The 23,177-nt window shown below is 36.2% G+C and overlaps 1 protein-coding gene across 2 annotated transcripts; it reads right to left on the reverse strand.

The window, feature by feature from the left end:
- Nucleotides 1–5,904: 5,904 nt before the first annotated feature.
- On the reverse strand, nucleotides 5,905–11,616 carry LOC118645817. Of its 2 annotated transcripts, none has more exons than XR_004963424.1 (3): nucleotides 10,640–11,616; nucleotides 9,515–10,164; nucleotides 5,905–9,408 (listed from the first exon to the last, which is right to left on the reverse strand). XR_004963424.1 is itself a non-coding variant. In XM_036287541.1 (3 exons), exons 1-3 carry the CDS (start codon nucleotides 10,233–10,235, stop codon nucleotides 8,970–8,972), a joined length of 909 nt encoding a protein of 302 aa, XP_036143434.1. In that variant the 5' UTR covers nucleotides 10,236–11,616; the 3' UTR covers nucleotides 5,905–8,969. The 2 variants fall into 2 exon arrangements, 1 of the variants encoding a protein (XP_036143434.1); XM_036287541.1 differs by having other exon boundaries at nucleotides 9,515–9,718; nucleotides 9,970–11,616.
- Between the last annotated feature and the right edge of the window lie 11,561 nt (nucleotides 11,617–23,177).

Consider the following 23,177-nt stretch of genomic DNA (forward strand, 5'->3'; position numbering starts at 1 on the left):
TATAGAAAGTTAAAAGTTTTCAATATTTCCCACAATTGTATAATACTGTTAATAGTGACCTGCCAGCATTCAAAACATTTAATTTTTATATTTTTATTTTTATTAATAATTCTTATATTTTTTAAAAAATGTAACATTTCTTGTAAAAATTCCAATTGTTTCGTATTACCAATAAAAACTTTCCTGTATTCTTTTGCAGTGACTGTAAAAGATGAATTTAAAATATCAAACAATTTATCGAAACGATCAATAAATTCTACTGTTCCAATTGCTTCAGATGAAAGACAACCTACAGACATTAGTGTACACCAGTGTTGCAAAAATTTAATTCCTTTTTAGACTTAATTCACAAATAATTAAAAATTCCGAAAGGGCTTGTGAATTAAAAGTGAGTTTAATTCATAATTCCGAAAAGGCTCGTGAATTAAAAGTAAGTTTAATTCACGATTCCGAAAGGGCTTATGAATTAAAAGTGAGTTTAATTCACGATTCCGAAAAGGCTTGCGAATTAAAAGTGAGTTTAATTCACGATTCCGAAAGGGCTTATGAATTAAAAGTGAATTTAATTAATAATTCTGAAAGGGCTTTTAAATTAAAAGTGAATTTAATTAATAATTCTGAAAGGGCTTATGAATTAAAAGTGAATTTAATTCACGATTCCGAAAAGGCTTGTGAATTAAAAGTGAGTTTAATTCACAATTCTGAAAGAGCTTGTGAATTTAGTTTGAAACAAGTCCAGATGATTGGATTGGAAAACAATGAATTAATTCACAGATGATTGATTTAAGTCCCGTGCGAGGAATGAATTTATATTTATAAATTTTTATAATATAATATAATAATAAATACAAATAATATAAATAATAATTTAATATAAACACAAATAAATAAATATAAATATAAATAAAATAAATATAAATATAAATAGCGATTCTTTTTAACCAACTGCAATATATTACCATCACTTATAAATATATTGTTAATATAAATAAATAAATATAAATATAAATAAATATAAATAATATAAATAAATAAATATAAATAATATAAATAAATATAAATAATATAAATAAATAAATATAAATAATATAAATAAATAAATATAAATAATATAAATAAATAAATATAAATAATATAAATAAATAAATATAAATAAATAGATATAAATAAATAAATATAAATAATATAAATAAATTGTACAACAAAAATCTAAACAAAATTAAATTTAGAAACATTTTATATATATTTACAAATACTTTTTCGTTGCATTAACTTTATATAAAACCCGTTTTTCGAATTGCGAATCGCTTATTCTATTGAATTTTGGCAAATTTTGTAAAGTTGCAAACGAAAAAAGTCTTTCTACTGGCGCAGAGGATGGCAAAGCTGTGTTGTATTTTAAAAATACTTTTTTAACTTCTTTAAAATCCTGCAAAATTTTTAGCTCTGTTGATTCATGTTGAAAGAATCTCAATAATTCATTTTCTTTTTCTCCTTGCGGTATAAAATTTGTTTCAAGGAAACTGCTGTCGTTATCGAAGTCAAAATAGTCATCCGATTTCTTCTGCGTTATTGAAGTTGATGGCTCTTTCTCTATTATAAGCTTTTTAATTAAGTCTTTCACTTTGAGTTGTACTGTATTACTCAAAGCGGACATCCAATTTGTCTTAAATCTTGAATGTGTGAATGCAGCTATTGCTGCAAATTCGCCTTTATTGTCAATGTTTAACACATCTCTAAATCTTCTTTCTAAATCATTTATTAGAATCTCCACTATTGGTTTACTTGTAGGAATGTTTTGACCTTCCAGTAATTTTTTCCAGCTTTTTCTAATAATTAGCAATGATGGTAAGAGATATCCGTAGTGGCAGTATTCATCTCCTTGTAAAATATCAATTGCGGTTGCTAATGGTTTGCACCATAGCAAATACTCTTCGATATATGCAAAATGCCTATTTTTGAAAGGTTTTATTGGCATCATCATAGTTTTTATATTTTCATGTTTTAGTTTGTCTTTTATTGCATATATCTTTTGGACAGCATTGTACAAAGAATTCCATCTTGTAACGATGGGCCTTTGAAGGCCGAATTCTAAAATTCTATCCAAATTTTCTCTTTTTTTAGGAGATTTTAGAAGCTTCCATAAAGCTTGGCATTTATTCATAACGTCATCATGTATGGTTTTTACACTTAGAACATTATTTATCGCTTTTCCTGCATCTACTGAAGCAATGAGATTAAGAGTGTGGCTAGCACATCGAAAATGACTTGGCAATGATTGATAATCATTAATAGGAAAATCACAATCATATACTTTATTTTCTTCCTCCAACATTTCTTCGTTATCGAAATCAGAGTTGATATCGATAGGAACCTCACGATCAATTTCTATTTCTTTTTCTTCGTTGTTTTCATCAACTAAAAATTAAAAAATAAAGAAAATAAGATAACAGAAATTTCTTTCTATCAAAGTAAGAGGAAAATGTTAGAGCCGCGCCTTGTCATTTATAAGAAAAGTATGAACTTTATAAGGAAAGTATAAACTTCTACACAAGCAAAATTAATTTGTATAGGTAGACTTTGTAAATTAGGCATGACTAACAAATGTATTATCTTATAATCTTGGTAATATTCAAAACGATGCATTATTCTCTACTAAAAAGTTGTATTCCATTAAAAGAGCAAAGATACTTTATATACCTTGTAATAAACAATCAGCATCTCGAATACCAAATTCTGCAAAGGCCTTGACAAAATTAGAACCATTATCTGTAACGGTGGCAGTAATTTTATTTTGATTTAAATTAAAACTTGAATGAATTTCTGCCAACAATTCAGCAATATTTTGAAATGAATGCGTGCCTGAAAATCTTTTACACGCTAAAGCCGCTGACTTCCTTTCTAGCGTCTTTTGATCGATCTATAATTGAATATGTTTGTTAATAAAACCTTTAGCATTTATTATATAAAATTATGAATGAATAGACTTTTACCCAATGAGCTGTAACACCTAAGAATCTTCTTTTGGAACTCGCCCAAACATCAGCTGTTGTACATACGTAAGCTGCTTTTCGAATCGCCTCTTGTATTTCATTAACTTGGTTATTATATAAATTATCTAATTTTTTCGCAACTTCGTAACGTGACATGTGTTTTAATGGTAGATCACCGTTTTTAATCTCAAAATCTAAAAAAATTATGTATAATAAATTGGAAATACAAGATGAAACTCGACTAATGAAAAAAGTTCTAATCATAAATGCATATTCACGATTGCACGTTAATTTACCATCAAAAATTTTGCGAAAAGTTGGTTTTTCAACAGTTTGAAGAGCAAGTTGACCATCTAAAATGAAAGCAGTGACATTATCTGCAAATTGTTTCTGAGAAAAACGGCAAGTTACTCGCCGAATAACTCGATTCTCATCAGTCTTTAATTTCTTTGATTTTTTGTACTCTTCATATTCCGTGTGTTCATCAGGATGCTTACGCTACAAAATTAATATAATTATGTGTAGACGTTTGGGCTTATGCTTAAAATTACCTTTAATTTTTTCTTTCATGCTTTTATTGTATTAAGATTTATTTTGAGATACTAGGGTGTCCCAGAATGAATAATTCTTATTTTACAGAATGAAAAAGAGTAAAATTTTAAACTAAAAGTTTCTTTACCATTTTGGCTTAGATTATTACTTAATTGTTTAAACAAATTGTTTACTAACAATTTATTTTAATACTTTTTATCAACAATCTTTTTTATACTTTTGTATAACACACTCTCCGTAGTTAATTTTGTCTATTGCTGCTAAGTCAACTATGAGAATTAAGTAGTTGAATCAAATAAATATTCTAAATAATTAAATAAATACACAAATAAATAATTAAGAACTAAAAATAAAAAATAATAAGGAATTGAAATAATTTTTAATTGTATTTATTTTTATTTATTTACTTATTAGATTTTTTAGTTATTTATTTCTCTATTTATTTATTAATTTAAATTTATTAATTTATTTAGTTATTTATTAATATAAAAAATAAAAATAAAGTTTTAAGTAAGGGAACATGTGATAAGCGCGTGGAAAGCCCGTGGAGCCATATGGCACGCTACGCTTCTGCATACACCGGCCGTGCGCCGTCTGATTGATCAACTTCATTTATTAATAATTCAGTAAATAATTATTTACAGATATAATATTTAAATTTATTTTATATAATTTTAATGTTTGTATTCGTAATGAGATTTAGATCATTTAAAATTTCAGAAAACGGCATACAAAAATATTGTTTTTTTTTACTTTCATAAATTCGATATTTATCAATATTATTTACCTTCAAGTGACGTAAGAAATTTGATGATACTTTTAAGTTTCCTGTTATAACACTATTACAATAAGCGCATTTTCCACTAATTGGTCCATCTTTTTGGGAATTTTCAACAACAACTTTAAAAAAGCGACCATCCAGATAAGGAGTTTTATTACAAGCATCAATGAGCTCTTTATCTTCTGCAGATAATACTCGTTCATCGTCATCGTCATCCATAAGTTGACTTGATTGTTGTGTATCAGGAATGGCCGTATTTTCCAAATCGGTATTATCGGTACTGCGATCTGCAGATGCTGAACTAATATTTTCGTTCACATGTTCGGTTTGTGAACTATCATTGCTGCGTGTAGGATCATGTATCTGATCGGTGAAAGTATTTAATTTTTGTTTTGAAGATTTTTCTGAATTATTTGGATCTTCATCTGAACTGCTATCAACTTGCCAATTAATAAAATTAGCATATGCATTTTCAATTGAATCCTCACAATTCATGATTAATTTGAATCTATAAGGACTTTAAAAATATATAAGATTTTCTGTACATATTCGTAAAAAAATTAAGAGTTGATAAATTATTTGTGTATAATATAATAACCTTCTAGAATTTAAAGCTAAAAATTTCTGAGTAAGAAATTAAAAAACGATTCATTTATGGATATTTTACATAGATTTTTTCATACAAGATATATATACATACAAGTATTCAGTTCATCAAAACTTCATACACGTATCTTGTTACTTGTAAAAGTATAACAAATTTACCTCTTTGAATCACTTTTCAAATGTAATCTTATTCCCAGGTATTTAGCAACTTTTTTTAACACTTTAATTTAACACTGTAATACTTAAAAAATCAAATCTTTAATAAACAAAAGCGTTCTGATGATCACGTCAAATATTTACAGCAAATTTAAGCAAACGATCTAGCTCTCATCACTGTAACTCGGTGACTGACAAGAAAAGGAATTAAAATCCGTTTCCCGGGTATAACAATAACAAATCTTGAAAGCGTTAGCAGTTGTGAACGAAATGTTTACGAACATGTGAACGAAAATATTAGTTCAGCATCTGCAGATCGAACTGTTGAACTGTCACTGCTTTCATTTTAGATGGTCAACTTGCTCTTCAAACTGTTGAAAAACCAACTTTTCGCAAAATTTTTGATGATAAATTAGCGTGCAATCGTGAATATGCATTTATGATTAGAACTTTTTTTATTAGTAGAGTTTTATCTTGTATTTCCAATTTATTATACATAATTTTTTCAGATTTTGAGATTAAAAACAGTGATCAACCATTGAAACACATGTCACGTTACAAAGTTGCGAAGAAATTGAATAATTTATAATATAAATTATTCAATTTTCTCGCAACTTTGTAATGTAATAAATTTATAACGTATATAAATTTTATATAATAACCAAGTTAATGAAATACAAGAGGCGATTCGAAAAGCAGCTTACGTATGTATAAATAAAAATAACAAGGCGCGGTTCTAACATTTTTCTCTTACTTTGATAGAAAAAAATTTCTGTTATCTTATTTTCTTTATTTTTTAATTTTTAGTTGATGAAAACAACGAAGAAAAAGAAATAGAAATTGATCGTGAGGTTCCTATCGATATCAACTCTAATTTCGATAACGAAGAAATGTTGGAGGAGGAAAATAAAGTATACACTGAAAAAAAAAGTAATATATTCAATAAGATATGTTATTGCGGGCTGCCAATTAAAAATATACTCAATACAATAATATATGCTATTGCAGTATCAACATTGTACTTGCATTAATATAAAATATTATTGTATTGAGTATTTTATGTAGTTGGCAGCCCGCAATCACATATGTTATTGGCTGTATTACATTTTTTTTCTGTGTATGATTGTGATTTTCCTATTAATGATTATCAATCATTGCCAAGTCATTTTCGATGTGCTAGCCACATTCTTAATCTCATTGCTTCAGTAGATGCAGGAAAAGCGATAAATAATGTTCTAAGTGTAAAAACCATACATGATGACGTTATGAATAAATGCCAAGCTTTATGGAAGCTTCTAAAATCTCCTAAAAAAAGAGAAAATTTGGATAAAATTTTAGAATTCGGCATTCAAAGACCCACCGTTACAAGATGGAATTCCTTGTATAATACTCTTCAAAAGATATATGCAACAAATGATTTAGAAATAAGATTTAAAGATGTGTTGAACATATGTAACAAAGGCAAATTTGCAGCAATAGCTGTTTTTATTTTTTAAGAACATATGGAGAATAAAAATGACTCATAAATAATAAAAATTCATAAACATAAATTCATTTCTCGCACGGGACTTAAATCAATCATCTGTGAATTAATTCATTGTTTTCGAATCCAATCATCTGGACTTGTTTCAAACTAAATTCACAAGCCCTTTCAGAATTGTGAATTAAACTCACTTTTAATTCACAAGCCTTTTCGGAATCGTGAATTAAATTCACTTTTAATTCATAAGCCCTTTCGGAATCGTGAATTAAACTCACTTTTAATTCGCAAGCCTTTTCGGAATCGTGAATTAAACTCACTTTTAATTCATAAGCCCTTTCGGAATCGTGAATTAAACTTACTTTTAATTCACGAGCCTTTTCGGAATTATGAATTAAACTCACTTTTAATTCACAAGCCCTTTCGGAATTTTTAATTATTTGTGAATTAAGTCTAAAAAGGAATTAAATTTTTGCAACACTGGTGTACACTAATGTCTGTAGGTTGTCTTTCATCTGAAGCAATTGGAACAGTAGAATTTATTGATCGTTTCGATAAATTGTTTGATATTTTAAATTCATCTTTTACAGTCACTGCAAAAGAATACAGGAAAGTTTTTATTGGTAATACGAAACAATTGGAATTTTTACAAGAAATGTTACATTTTTTAAAAAATATAAGAATTATTAATAAAAATAAAAATATAAAAATTAAATGTTTTGAATGCTGGCAGGTCACTATTAACAGTATTATACAATTGTGGGAAATATTGAAAACTTTTAACTTTCTATATCTACAAACTCGTAGAATAAATCAGGATTGCCTTGAAAATTTTTTTGGTTCTATTCGGCAACAAGGCGATTATTCCGTTAATCCAACTCCTATACAGTTTGCACGCGCTTTCAAAAAACTATTTAGCATTAAATTATTAGAAAATTGTGAAACTAAAAATTGTGCTTCAGATTCTGATGAAATATTAAATCTTATGGAAACATCAAATCTTCATTTTACAGATTCCGACTTTAATATACCACTCACATATAAAATTTTAGATGTTCCTACACATGATTATTGTTCTATTGACCTGCCAGAACAAAACGCGTTTAAATACGTTTGCGATTTTTTAATAAAACGATGTTTAGCAATACATTCATGTGAAATATGTACAGATTATATGAATGAAACAACTTAAATTTTAGATGACACTACTTTATATTGTTCATTCCGCGATTATGGGTCTGAAAATGGAGAACTTTTTGGAGCTTTAAATATTCCGAGTAATCAATTTTGTTTATACATACATAAATTAGATGAAATATTTATTAAAAATTTTGAAAGTAATTGTTATAAAAAAAATATTGGTGCTTATTTACTTTCTTTTATAAAAAATATTAATTTTCAATCACCATGTCCTAACTTTCCTAAAGAATTTCTTGTTAAGTTGTTTTTTCGCATGCGCATTTATTATGCACTTTTACAACATAATAAAGCACGTAAAAATGTTGACCAGAAAAATAGAAAAATGTGGAATATTTTACACCTTTAATTTTTGTTTCTTTCTTGCATGTATATATAGCTGTTATAATTAATAATTTGTAATTTGTACATATTGTGACGTGACGTTCTTCGTCAGTCACAAGGGCCGAATGGCCCGACCGGGAAAGGTCATTTGGGGCCGCTCGTTACCCCGAGGGGAGGTGTGTCACATACCTGCAGCTACATGATTACTAAAAACTTGTACGGCATATTTAACTTTCATTTTTGCAAAATTAGTGGGTTCAATGTGAATTGGAGATAACTTAGGAGCTGCTTTAATCCATTGTTTTTTATCTTTTGAATAAAATTGTACAATATGAGACCATGATGCAAACTTATCATTAAATTTTAAATCATATTTTAACAAATTATTACGTGTTGCTTTAATTAAATAGGGAGTGTCAAAAATATACAATATATTTTGTTCATTAACAACAAATGTAGAATTTTCATTTGATATCCCTAACTCACGCGATAATTGCAAGAAATTAGAACCCATATCCGTAACTAATGCATGCACAGTAGCACCACATTCTTGTAGTTTCATTATTGCATCAAAAATAATAATTTTCAACGTGTCGCTTGTACAAGCAGTGGCTACAAAACAATAACAAAGTGGAACTTTCCAATTATCTGCAATGCTGCGTGCCATAAGAACAAACGCACTTTTTGCAGGTATTGGTAATTTTTTATCACCAACATCTTGAAATCCTATTATTTCATCTCGTGAGACATTGTAAAATAAATGAGATTTTAAGCTCATTTCGTCCGCGCACAAAATACAATGTCGTTTTATTAATGGTAACAAATTTTATTTTATTTTTAAGGCTTCAAAAATTTTTATATTAATACCGGGTTCAACATTTCAATTATATGTAAAAGAATGTAAAGTACGCACAGAAGGTAATGTAAATGATTTTTTTAATTCTTTATAATTTCGCGAACTTAAAAAATACATAGACAGAGCAAATTTTTTAAATTTATTACTGTATCGTATATCACGTTTGCTTTTTGTTTGCGCATCTATTTGTACTGACAATAACATACTAAATTTTTCTGGTAACCACTTATTCCCGAATGTTTTTAAAATTTTTAATTCTTCACTCTGTACCTTTTCTTTTACATGTTCTTGACCTTTGGTGGTGATCGTTCTGTCTTTTCTTTTTTGAAAACGTCGCAGTTTTTGCTGAAAAATTTTATGTTTTAATCTCAACTTCTTTATGGTTGTACGTAGCTGTTTTTTTGTAGGGCTGTTTTTTTTCTTCGATGTCATCGTTGGTTTTAGCATTGTTGTACTTGGTATTCTAAATAAACATAAAATATTATCTATTATATATCTATTATAATATATACCAATTAAAGAAATAAACATATAAAAAATAAAAATGTATGAACTTTTTGTTGACTTACATCTTACAAACATCCATCTTCTTAACATCCATCTTCTTTCCTTTATTACAGACATCCATTATTTCCTTTTCTATATTAATATTTTTTTTATCAGTTCCTTTTCTATTTTCTTTTTCTGTTGCAGAACATGTTTGCTGTTGTATTGTTTCTTCAATTTCTTTGTCTTTTTCTGCTTCTGTATCTGTTCTACTTTCTTCTACTTTACTGCAAAAATATTACAAATAATGTAATGTATTATTAAATCAGTAATACATCGTATATTTAAAAGATCTTAAAGTAATATTTTTAACATCTTATATTCTAAGTTTAGATATGTGTTCTGCCTGGATACTTACATAACTTGACATTTAAAAGTAACTAAAAAGTAAGCTAAAGGTGTTGTGCGCGCGCGCGTGTGTGTGTGTGTGTGTGTGTGTGTGTGAGATAATAATCTAAAGTGAATAAAATAACATTACATTTTTGAAAATGATTCTAAATCTTTTCCAAATCTTATAGGAACGGCATTAAGATAAAGAAGAATTCTTCTGTTACTAATTTTGAACCATTTTTCCTCAAAATGTAGTGAACACAATCGACAATTTTTAGAAGAATATTCGGGACCTTTTTCTTCCAAATCCAGTCGTCCACTAGATCGTATCCATTGCAACCATCTGTTATAAGAATTTATTAAATATAAAAATTTATATAAAAAATATAATAATAAATATAAACATAAAAACATAAAAGCATATGCTTTCTGCGAAAGCCGCTCTAGATCCGCGCCCAATGTCGCAAAATCTTCGCCCGCGTTCTGCTTTCAATTAGCAAATTGTAAGTAAAAGTTTTGCGCGAGCTCACTTTCCCCGAATCGCAACTCCAATTTGGATTTGAGCCCCGCGAAAGAAATCGAATCTTCCCCGAATGAGTCTTCCCTCGCAAGCAAGAAGACAAAACGACTGCCTTTTCTGATTCACTCTATCGATTCGCGACTGCGATAAGCGCAAATTGAGTAAGAAATTCGCGCAACGGAACATAAAAACATAAACATTAAAAAATATATATATAACTTTACATATATATATAAAACATAAAAAAATACATAAATAAACATAAATGAATATAAACATATTTTTTATAACAAAATACGGTATCTGTCATGTTCCTTTGGGAATCTAAATACATGTCTTCTTTCCAGTTTCAGATTTCCAGGACAACCTCTTATTGAACACTTTTTAATATTTTGTCCACTCATTTTCTTGCTAAATTCTGTTTTTTTCTTGAACCTGAAACAGAGCTAAGATCAAAGTGTTTTCTGCAAGAGAAATAAAAATCTGTGCTATATAAATGTCACTTTCCTTTTACTTCACTTCACTTAATTCACATCACTTTTACGCTTTACACTTCATTTCTTTCACTCACTACACTTCACTTCACTTTATTGTTTTAATTTTATTTCATTTTATATAAATATCATATATTTTATAATATATAAAATAACTTTTCAGATAGTACCGATATGCAAGCTATAGAATTGCTGTCAATTTCTAAACATTTGAAACATTATGAAGGGTCTCAACTTGCGCATGCGCGTTGTATTGGCTTCACATATTAAAGAGAGTTGCGCTACTGTATACTGTGACGATAGCATCGACCGATCAGCTGATGCGTCGAACAGCTAATACCGGGCACCGCGCCGACGACCGCGCCGATTCACGCGCCGCTACACCAGGGTTGGGTACGCATAATACCTCACGTTTTATGTGCAGAAATGTATGCGCAGAAAACTAAGTAATCTGCGCAGATAACGAAGCGAGGTTTTTTGCTGCATAAAACACCTATTTAGGTAGAAAATCTATTAGGGTGCCTGCAAGGATAACCGTTATAACGATCAACAAAAAAAACTTATGGTTTTTTAGTGAAAATGTCAACTATAGGAGGAAGACCTTCTCATGATTATTACAATAAAGGTCGGTTTATCAGAATTAAAGAAAATAGAAAATATTTTTCAATTTGCGAATTGTGCAATACAAGGTTATTGTAGACTACGCCTAATATGCACCCACCAAACACCAAGTTACATGTAACGTACCTGATAGTTGTAATTTCCCACTCAACAATGTAATTGTAATATAACACACGTGTTATATTGCAATTACATTGTTGAGTGGGAAATTACAACTAACAAGCACGTTACATGTAACTTTGTGTTTGCTGGGCAGATGTATTAATGAAATTAATTCAAGCACGATGAGCATGAGCGTCAGTGACCAGTAGAATTGTAAGACTGGTGGCACCTTTGAGTATATATACGTGAAGGAGGAATACCAGCACTGAAAGTGTGTCCAAGATCTGTGCGAGAGAGAAATGTATATATCATGATACTTGCTCTCTCTGCGCATGCGTCAAACGCTATATGTACAAAGGCTGGCATTGTATGTTTCACACACACATACAATTCGTAAATAAGTACAAAAATGCACAAGAAGTGCACAAGAAGTGTTGAAACTGCGGTGCAGATAATGATATTAACGCATGCGCAGAGAAAGCGAGTATCATGATATACCTTTCTCTCTCGCACAGATCTTGAACACACTTTCAGTCTACATGAAACCATAGCAAAATCCTCCTCCATGTATATACTCAAAGGGTGGCACACGCTTTCCGTAAGACTTAACAGTAAGGTTTTGACCAATCACATACTCGATTTAGCCAGTTACGGTTACGGTCGCCCAATTCAATGCGTCAAAACGTTACTGTTACATCTTATGGAAAGCGTGTGCCCCAGGCCTTAGGGTTAGAATGGGTATCTCATAGATTTTCTGCGTTTTCTGCGTATTCTGCGCGTTTTCTGCATTTTATGCGTATTATGCGTATTATGCGAGAGTTGTGCATAATAGCTCTCTGACGCGCATATTACCCAACCCTGCGCTACACCGACGGCCAGGCTGGCCACCGCGAATCACAGCGCCGCTAGCGTCAGGCCTTAAGGCCACAACGTACCACCGCAACCGCCGCCAATCGCCGCGCCGACCGACCGGCACGCACGTTGCCGTAGCCAACCGAGGCACCACACCGACACCAATCATACGCACCGCCGCCATAGCCAATTAGGACACCGCACGATCACGCGCAGGCACACGAGCGCATGCCGCGACATAGTCGCCAGCACGCGACACACGAACATCTTGCATTACGAGACCACACATTGTATATAGTAGCTTAGGGCATTGTACATATTAGCGTAGGAGTTGTTCTATATAATAAATCATAGTATTAAACCGAACACACCGTCTTCTCACTTATTCGAGCCCGCCGCCCGAACCCTGAATCCCGCGGCTATCCGTAGCCAATTGGAACACAGGATTCACGGTTACAAGTGAATTATGGATCATGTGAAGCTTTTAAAACTCTCGACGGAGGCGCTTCAGAAGAGAGCCGCCCGTGCTGGACTCGCTGACCAAGTGAAAGTGCCTGTAGAAAGAGTCGAACTCATCGACCTTATCCTCGCTCACGGAGGGGAGGAAACACGATCAAATCTCGACTCGGACCTGACAGGACTCGATCCCGAAGACACAGGGGAACCTGAAACCCCGGCGCCCACACCGGGCGCAATAGGACCACCTGCCTTGCTGGAGGAACTGAAACAGTTCCTGGCGACGATCACGGCCGATCTCTTTACCAAGCAGCAGGAGATGCAGCAGCAGCAAACGCTCTTCATCTAGCGTCAGCAACAGCAGTTCGCGTTACTCGTCCAGTCGCTGGGTGCGCGGGCCGACAGGCCATCGGCCATGGCACGAAACGACTCGACGGATACTCGATGGCCAGGACAGGCCCCGCCTATACCGCAAATAATCCCGACGCCAATTATTCGGACGAATGACACGCCAAGATCACGCCAAGGACACACTCCCGTCCGGCAACTCGATTAAATGGCTGGTCTCGCAAATCCCGGAATTTGCCGGGTCCGAGGACGACAACGTCTGCACATGGATCCGACGCGTCGAGAAGGTCGCCCAAGTGCACGCGGCGACCGACAGGGTGGTGTTGCTCGCGGCTTCGAGCCGGTTGACCAAATCCGCGAAGAAATGGTACGACTATCAAAGGGGCGCCGCACTAGAATCATGGTTGGCGCTTCGGCAAGATTTGGAAAAAATATTCGACCGGAAAGTGCCGTTCCACCGCGTGATGCAAAGAATAGAATTGCGTACGTGGAAATGCGGTAAAAAGACATTCGATCAGTACGCGATGGACAAACTCGCACTGATGAGCGATTTGGAACTCTCGATTACGGACTCGATTAATCTTCTGGCGAATGGAATAACCATAAACTCGTTGAAAGTGGTCGCTCTCTCTGTGGACGCGTGTTTGGTCGAAACCTTCCTCGACAGGATGCGAAACATAACCAAGAGTGTCATGAGCTGGGAAAAAACAGTGGCTAACAACAGTGCGAAACGCCGAGATCCCGACACATGCCATAATTGCGGTAAAAAGGTAAATGCGGTAAAAAATCATACCCATCAACAGTGCCGCAGTGAGGCCTCATGCAAGGCGAAGGGGCATTGCCAATACGAATGCCCGGAAAAAAAGAAGAAAACCGAGCAACCAGACACACGCGCAACGGCGAGCTATCGTCCGGCTTACACGCCACATCTCGGATTCGAACGAGCCACCCGCATGCAACCTGGAAGTCACCAGCCTCCTCATAGGAGTGACCGACGTCAACGGCCAGAGGTGTGAGCTGAGAGCCCTCGTCGACACGGGTATCCCTGTGGAGTGAGTCCCAGATGCGCACAGTAATAAACGGACACATCAGGCTGAGTGAAACAGACAAAGATCAAACGGACACAGTAACAAACGGACACAGTGCGAAACGGATACAGACCAAATGCGCACAGTAACAAACGGACACAATAATAAACGGACACAGTAACAAACGGACACAGACCAAATGCGCACAAACCAAACGGACACAGTAATAAACGGACACAGTAACAAACGGACACAGTAACAAATGGACACAATAACAAACGGACACAGACCAAATGCGCACAAACCAAACGGACACAGTAATAAACGGACACAGTAACAAACGGACACAGTAACAAATGGACACAATAACAAACGGACACAGACCAAATGCGCACAGACCAAACGGACACAGTAATAAACGGACACAGTAACAAACGGACACAGTAAAAAACGGACGCAGTAACAAACGGACACAGTGCGAAACGGACACAGACCAAATGCGCACAGTAACAAACGGACACAGTAACAAATGGACACAATAATAAACGGACACAGTAATAAACGGACACAGTAACAAACGGACACAGACCAAATGCGCACAAACCAAACGGACACAGTAATAAACGGACACAGTAACAAACGGACACAGTAACAAATGGACACAATAACAAACGGACACAGACCAAATGCGCACAGACCAAACGGACACAGTAATAAACGGACACAGTAACAAACGGACACAGTAAAAAACGGACGCAGTAATAAACGGACGCAGTAATAAACGGACACAGTAACAAACGGACACAGTGCGAAACGGACACAATCGCATACCCATGTAGTGCAAAGAATGCTTTGCACACACACACACACACACACACACACACACACACACACACACACACACACACACACACACACACACGCGCGCGGGGGGGGGTGCAAGAAGGGGCTTCGCCCCGCCTCTTCCGCACCCACTCCGTCGGTAGGGGTGCCCTGAGAAGTTGCAACCCATGTGGTAAGTTTGTGCGCATTTGATCCGTGCGCATTTGGTCTGTGTCCGTTTGTTACTGTGTCCGTTTGTTTCTGTGCCCGTTTGTTACTGTGTCCGTTTGGTCTGTGCGCATTTGGTCTGTGTCCGCTTGTTACTGTGTCCGTTTGTTACTGTGTCCGTTTGTTACTGTGTCCGTTTGTTACTGTGTCCGTTTGTTACTATGTCCGTTTATTACTGTGTCCGTTTATTACTGTGTCCGTTTCTTACTGTGTCCGTTTGGTCTGTGCGCATTTGGTCTGTGTCCGTTTCGCACTGTGTCCGTTTGTTACTATGTCCGTTTCACTCAGCCTACTGTGTCCGTTTATTACTGTGCGCATCTGGGACGCTTCCGCCCTGTGTCATTCGTAAGCGAAAAGGTATTTAAAGATATGTTAGAGGCGCGTGTTGAATTGTCGCCCGCGGATCGGCAGTTAACGAATCTCAGCCGCAACGAAATAGAATTAAGAGGTTTGGTCGCGACGGAAATTAGATTGCATGTTTTTCCGGCGCGAAATTTTATAGTTAAATTGTACGTTATGCGTGACGGTTTCTTCGATGGTGACACGATACTCGGACGCGATTTCTTGCAAAAAGAGAATCTGACCCTAGTTTATAAACTGTCGCTAACTGACAAGGATTCCCGTGTAAATTTGTTTTCACAGTTACCGCTGTGCGTCGAAAAAGGTGGGCATCACCCTCGAGATATCGTCGCGGAAACGATCGATCACGCTTGTTGCGAATGGAACGAAAACGTTAAGGACCGACTGAAGGCCATTGTACGTGAAACTCTTGCTATCAAACCGATACCACTCGACGACGATTATGCGGTGCGTGTAAACCTGCGTGATCCGTCCGTGTACGCTTATGCCCCTTGACGATTGGCTCACGCGGAGCGCCTCGAATTAAGAAAAATTACAGACGACCTGTTAGCACGCGGAATCATCCGACCTAGCACGTCGCTATACTATGCACGCATGATACCCGTGCGGAAGAAGTCCGGGCAACTTAGGCTGTGCGTGGACCTTCGTCCGCTCAACAGTTGAGTTCACAAACAAAAATACCTCTTCCCGCTAATCGAGGATTGCCTGGCCAGACTTAGCAACAAGAACGTGTTACCTTGTTAGATCTTAAAGACAGCTTCACCAAATCAAAGTACATCCCGACCACACGAAATATTTCTCGTTTGCTACGCCCGATGGGCAGTTTGAGTACACGTGCTTACCGATTTTTCGATTTTTGTGACTCGCCGGCCGAGTTCCAAAAAAGATTAGTTCAAATTCTGAACCCGCTTATACGCGAAGATAAAATTATGATATACATCGATGATGTACTCATACCCTCTGATACTGTCGATGACAATCTGGAGACCCTACGCGAAGTCTTGACGTTGCTGCGAAATTATAAATTTGAACTCAACTTTGCGAAATGTCGTTTGTTGCAAAAGGAAATAGAATTTCTCGGGTATGTTATCACGGCTGAGGGCATCACCTTGAGTCCCAGACACATTAAAGCAGTGCGAAATTATAAGGCGCCGAGAAACGCGCACGAGGTACAATGTTTCTTGGGCCTCACCAATTACTTCAGGAAATTTATAAAAAATTACGCCCTTAAGGCAAAACCGTTGCAAAATCTTCTTTAAAAAAGCGCCAATTTCGAATTTAACGAATCATGCACGAAAACATTTTACTTGCTAAAAAAAGAACTTACCTCGTCACTCGTGCTGGTGCATACGGTCCCACCGCGGAATTATATACCGACGCGAGTAGTTAGTTTGGGATTTGGCGCGATATTGGTCCAAAAACAACGTGATCTTCGCTGGGCTCCGATTGCATATTTCAGTCGTTCGACAAACGAGGCTGAGATGAAATACCATAGCTATGAATTAGAGATGCTGGCTATTGTACGGGCAATAGAGCGCTTCCACTTGTACCTCTACGGGGTGGAATTTACCATTGTTACCGACTGCAACGCATTAACTTACGCGACAACTAATGCCAACCTCAAGCCTCGAATAGCGCGATGGACATTAGCGTTACAAAATTATAAGTTTAAGATCGTACACCGACCGGAAAAAAGAATGGCGCTCGTCGACGCGTTGAGCCGGAGCGTAGCGTAAGTTGACCACTTACCGTTAGAAAAAAAATTAATTTATACGCAACTCGCGGATCCTCGTATGGCGGAAATAGCACGCGAACTCGAGAGCGACACTTTAGAGCGGTTCGAACTTGTTGACGGTCTACCGTAAGATTGACAACGATTTAAAATTCGTTGTTCCTGACCCTATGATCCTGAATGTGATACGCGCATATCACGACGATATGGCACATTGCGGACTCGAAAAGTCGCTACGCGGAATTCAAAGAAATTATTGGTTCCCGTCACTGCGTAAAAAAGTGCAAGAATACATAGAAAATTGTTTAACTTGTATTACTGCGAACGACTCGCTACTACGAAACATTCCCGACTTCGAAATCAATCATGGATATTGTTCACGCGGATCATTTCGGCCCGCTACCCGAAACATGCGGAGGACATAAGCACATCCTCGTCGTCGTCGTTGACTTGTTTCACGTGGCTATGTCCCACCAAAAGCACCGGTTCGAGGGAAATCATCAATTGCCTTTCAATTATTTTTAACACTTTCGGAAAGCCTCGAGAAATTGTTTCTGATCGGGGTACAGGATTCATCTCGATAGAATTTTAAGAATTTGTTGATAGCTTTGAAATAATACATCGTAAAGTCGCGGTAGCCTTCTCGTGGGCCAACGGCCTCGTGGTATCGGTTCCTCAAAAATTCTCTGATTAAATTGATGAATCCTCCGTCGGACTGGAAGGAGCAACTCGGAAAGGCGCAATACGTCATAAACAATACGCATCATTCGTCAATTAACGATACGCCGCGCGCCGTCACGTTTAATGCTGGGATACGACCAGCGTAATCATTCCGATTTAATCTTATCACGCTTAACTCACGCTTGGTCCGAAAGCGAAACTTCGACGGAATCTCGAACGGACGCCAGAAAATTCGCCAAAGACGCATCTGACTCGGTGAAACGTTATAATAAAGAATATGTAGACCGCCGAGCGAACAGACCGACCTCGTATAAATGCAGTGATTATGTAGGCCGGTATTCATAATCGAATTTTATTTAAAGATCGTTTCAAGTAATGTCTTAAGATGCTAATACGGCTCAGTGATTGGCTGATGGCATCTTAAGACAGTACTTAAGATGATCTTAAATATAAGATCCGACTATGAGTACCGGCCGTAATGGTTCGCGACACGCGAGTCAAGCCTGGCCAAAGTTTGAAATTCAAGCCGAAATATAAGGGACCCCAGAGAACATTACGACGTCTTAAAGACGTCTTTAAGACGTCTTATGACCCGATTTAAGACGTTTTTAAAACGTCTGAAAGACGTCTAATTTTTTTTATTTATGACGTTTTATAGACGTTCTATTTTTGTCAAATTTATGACGTTTTGTCTTATATAAAAATTATTTTAGACATCTCTGGCGAAAAAATTTCTACGAAATTTTAAAAAACTACAAAAATTTACAAAAGTGTTCCAATTCGAGCATTTTTTTGTAGTTTCTACAGAAAAATGCTAAATTTGAAACACACTTTTGTAAATTTTTGTAGTTCTTCAGAATTTTGTAGAAACTTTTTCCGCCAGGGATTCCAAAAGCTAGGTTTATTTTTTTTTATTTTTAATTATTTTAAATAAAATACTTTATATTTATATTTTATTATTCTTTTTATTATTAAAAAAATTTTTTTTATGAATAAAAAATTTTATATTATATATTTCAATTTTATTTCATATTTTCGTGATTGAAAATTACAGAATTTTACAGAAATACTGGATTCAGTCAGATTTTACAGCAACTTAAGCGCAACACTATTATCATCCGGTTTATTAATTGTCAAACTGTTGTCAGAAACGTTGTCAGAAAGGTTAATTATTTCCAATATCAGTCTACACACGTACGAGAGTTAAAAAATTGTGTTGTATTAACGTATCTACACTCGGCTGCGTTACACAGCAAACCGGGACAAAACGTTCTAACACACGATACGTGCAAGAGTTCAAAAAATTGATACGGGATAAGCACGTCGATCAACTTGATCGCATCACACGGCAGATTTGGTTATGTGCGTCATTCGACGTCTTAAAAACTTTTTTCTAATGCTAAAACTCCATGTATGCGGTGAGCTCCGGCAAACGCATGCGGTGACCAATCAGAATTCAAGCGCTTGCTGTGACTTGCCGGAACCCGACCTGCGCCTGATTGCTGATTGGTCACCGCATGCGTTTGCCGGAGCTCACCGCAGACATGGAGTTTTAGCATAAGTCGTCGTAAAGACGTCTAAATGGCGTCTCAAATAAGATGTCTTTAAAAAAAACGTATTTTAGACGTCTTAAGATAGACGTCTAAAATAAGACGATTTTAAGACGTCATAAAGACGTCTTTTGGTAAAGTCTCAAAGATGTCGCTTTTAAAACGTCTTAAAGATGTCTTTTAGACATGCCTGTTGTCTGGGGACAAGATTATTAAACTGTACAGGTTGTCTCATCCGGATACTTAACGCTGATTGGTCGTGACGTCAGTGGTGGTGTTATTTATCTTTGTCATACTCATTGCTATTCCTCTCTGTTTTACCAGCGCGTTTTCCTCTCTGCTCAGCTACACTTGTGTAGCTGCACTTGTATCAGCTACACCTGGAATCATTTGAACAGAGAAGGAGACTTACACTTTCTAAGTGTAAGTGAGACAACTAAACTCCAATGACGTCACAATATCCCCTCTTGCTGCGAGACCCCGCGTCTAAAAGGTCTTCCATGAGACAACCTGTACAGTTTAGTAATCTTGGTCTGGGTTACTAATCACCCTACGTGATTAGTAAAGAACTCGGTTACAATAGATGGTAAAGAACATACCGGATTTTAACCACACTACAAAACCCCTCGATACGATACTATCCGCAGACAAACTTAAACCGTGGATTAAGCTGTGATATCCGAATTACTTCGTGCCTTAGTATATGCCGCTTGCGGGTATACGATTACCACTTAAGTTTACTAGCATTTATCATAGGTTTAGCATAAGTTTACTATAGTTTGTATTAAAGTTTATTTTTACGTGTAAATGCTTCAGTTGTAATAATAAATATAATAGCGTTTTCTATTGGTGCAGCACCAATGCTGCGGTATATTTCGATGAAAACTCCACTAGCGCAATAATAGTGCAGGTTTAGTGTGGTTCAGTGGAACACATCATTAGACAGGTTTAAAAATTAAACAATTTCATTGTTATAAAGTTTACTAAAATAATGTAATGTAACATATACTTTAATGTAATACCTTAAAGCACGAACATAACATCTATTTAATTTGCACTGGCACCTTCTACCGTCTCGAAAGACGGTGGAGCAAAAGTTGCACTCGGTGTAATTTTTTTGCATCAATTTTGTCAGTAGAACATTAAACACTGAAAATATGTGAATTGATTTTTACAGTGGAACAATAAAATTGTACTCAGTGCGCACTAGTGTTGCACTAGTTTTCCCAATAGAAAACGCTATAAGTCTGTGGCTGTGCCTAGTGTGATGGGTTAGCGGCAATCTGCGATTCAAATGTCGGGCCGGCAAGTACGTATAAATCGCCTGTCAACATTTTAATAAACGTCATTTCAAATTTTGTACACGACTTCGAGACGAAGTCACAGTCAGAACGGCCGAGCTGTAAGAAAAACGCCAATGTCTCTAGCATATTAGATTAGTTTAAGGTGGTAACACTGTACTTGAGCCCGCTAGCGCCTTCGGTGGCAACGAACAGGGCGCTTTTGCGCCGGAAGCGATCATCGGCAGTCTTTCACGCGACGAGCCTGTAATAGCCGGATAAGTTTGAAATACATTCTAGTCACTAGAGTCTAGTGCAACTCAACGGCTCACGACTTTTTTTCCCGACTTCCTCGATTCGATCATCCTCGCGCCACGTTCTCCTTGCCTCGAAAATTCCCGATTCCCGATACTTATCTCGCCATCCATTCTTTCAACCCGACTCGATCTTTATAATATTTTCATCAGGGTTGCTGCAATCTCTAATATCGTTGCTGTTCTTTATCGAGACCTTCGTAGTAATCCGCGTACACTTCGCCGTCGTCTATTACCATCTATAATTATACGTCTAGAATTCGTCGCTGCTACCGTGTACACGTAACCGTTCGGTTTACGTACGTAGATCAGAGTCTACGAGCAAGCGAGCGTCGGCCGAGCATCATCATTCTCGTTAAAGGAGAATTTGTGGTGAAATATATTAGCGAATTGATCAATCAGGCAGAGGCAAAGCTAACGGCATACAACCCAGATAGCCAAGCGAGATTAAGCATATCGGGCAAATTAATGCACTACATGTATGTGTGAACTTGCCCACAATTTGCTGTCATTGTAATTTAACGTGGAACGAAGTTAACATCAGGAGAGCAAATAACCTTCATGAGTTTATAAAATTATAAGTGCATGCATTGAGGAATAATAAACTTGTCACATTGACAGCAATTGTGCATGCATGTTAACAACTTGCCGTCAGTTTATTGAATTCTAATGTAGAATTTTACATGATGTCAGAACGACAGACAGTTTGAGGAAACACCTTAGCTTTAGTTTAATAAAATTAATAGGGAATAAGTGACAGCAAAATAACAACACGTTGCTTTTATTTGACTATTTGGGAATAAGATTCTTTGCTGCTCTCGTAACTTATGATTTCTGAAAATTTTTAAGATTCTTACCTGACTGTAAAACATGCCGATAACCAACGAAAACCTAACCTAACCTAACCTAACCTGACTACTACTACGGCCATATTAATTGTAAACGGTCATATTGCTTTTTAGTTCACTTGTGCATGCAGATGGTGTTGGCAGAGCAAGTGCAAATAAGGGTATATCCTTTTGAGTATATATACATGGAGGAGGAATTGCTATGGTTTCATGTAGACCGAAAGTGTGTCCAAGATCTGTGCGAGAGAGAAAGGTATATCATGATACTCGCTTTCTCTGCGCATGCGTTAATATCATTATCTGCACCGCAGTTTCAACACTTCTTGTGCACTTCTTGTGCACTTTTGTACTTATTTACGAATTGTATGTGTGTGTGAAACATACAATGCCAGCCATTGTACATATAGCGTTTGACGCATGCGCAGAGAGAGCAAGTATCATGATATACCTTTCTCTCTCGCACAGATCTTGGACACTCTTTCAGTGCTGGCATTCCTCCTCCATGTATATATACTCAAAGGTATATCCACACAAACTTATATAAGCGCATAAGGACTCTGGCAGACCAGCGCGATTTCCGTCGCGCGCGTCGCGCGATATCCAATGAGCGTACAGAGATGAGCGGAAAGGCGATTGCTCATTAGACATCGCGCGTCGCGCGCGACAAAATCGCGCTGGTTTGCTGGAGCCTTATAAGCATATCCATAATAAATTTCATTGGTCTATTTTCTTATGCAAGTGTTTATAGACCAATCAATTATGTTATGCATATGCTTATGCGCTTATGCAAGTTTGTGTGGATATTGCATAAGGATAGCATATGGACATACAAAGTGATCCATTTTAGGGCCGGAATTCATAGTCGAATCTTATTCAAGTTCCAGCTTAAGCACGATCTTGAGACGTCAATGCTGTTATTTCATTGGTTAAGTAAGTCTCAAGTCGGCTCGAAGCTAGACTTAAGGCAATGATTGAGCTTAAGATCGGTCTATGAATCCCGTCCTAGGATATCCCTTCAGTTCCCACAAAATGTATATCCTATGGATATCTTCATAAGGTCCATGGACATCAGGACAAGAAATGGACATAAAACGGATATCCATAGGATATCCTGTGCTGT

This window comes from Monomorium pharaonis, chromosome 5 (assembly GCF_013373865.1).
Source record: "Monomorium pharaonis isolate MP-MQ-018 chromosome 5, ASM1337386v2, whole genome shotgun sequence".
Classification (NCBI taxonomy): domain Eukaryota; kingdom Metazoa; phylum Arthropoda; class Insecta; order Hymenoptera; family Formicidae; genus Monomorium; species Monomorium pharaonis.

Excerpts from the sequence above, each read along its gene's own strand:
- LOC118645817 (XM_036287541.1), bottom strand. The coding sequence starts at position 10,235 with ATGTTTTTATGTTTATATTTATTATTATATTTTTTATATAAATTTTTA. Across the intron at positions 9,719-9,969 it reads TTAGAATCATTTTCAAAAAT|TAAAGTAGAAGAAAGTAGAA; the intron begins GTAATGTTATTT and ends ATATTTTTGCAG. Across the intron at positions 9,409-9,514 it reads AAGATGGATGTTTGTAAGAT|AATACCAAGTACAACAATGC; the intron begins GTAAGTCAACAA and ends ATGTTTATTTAG.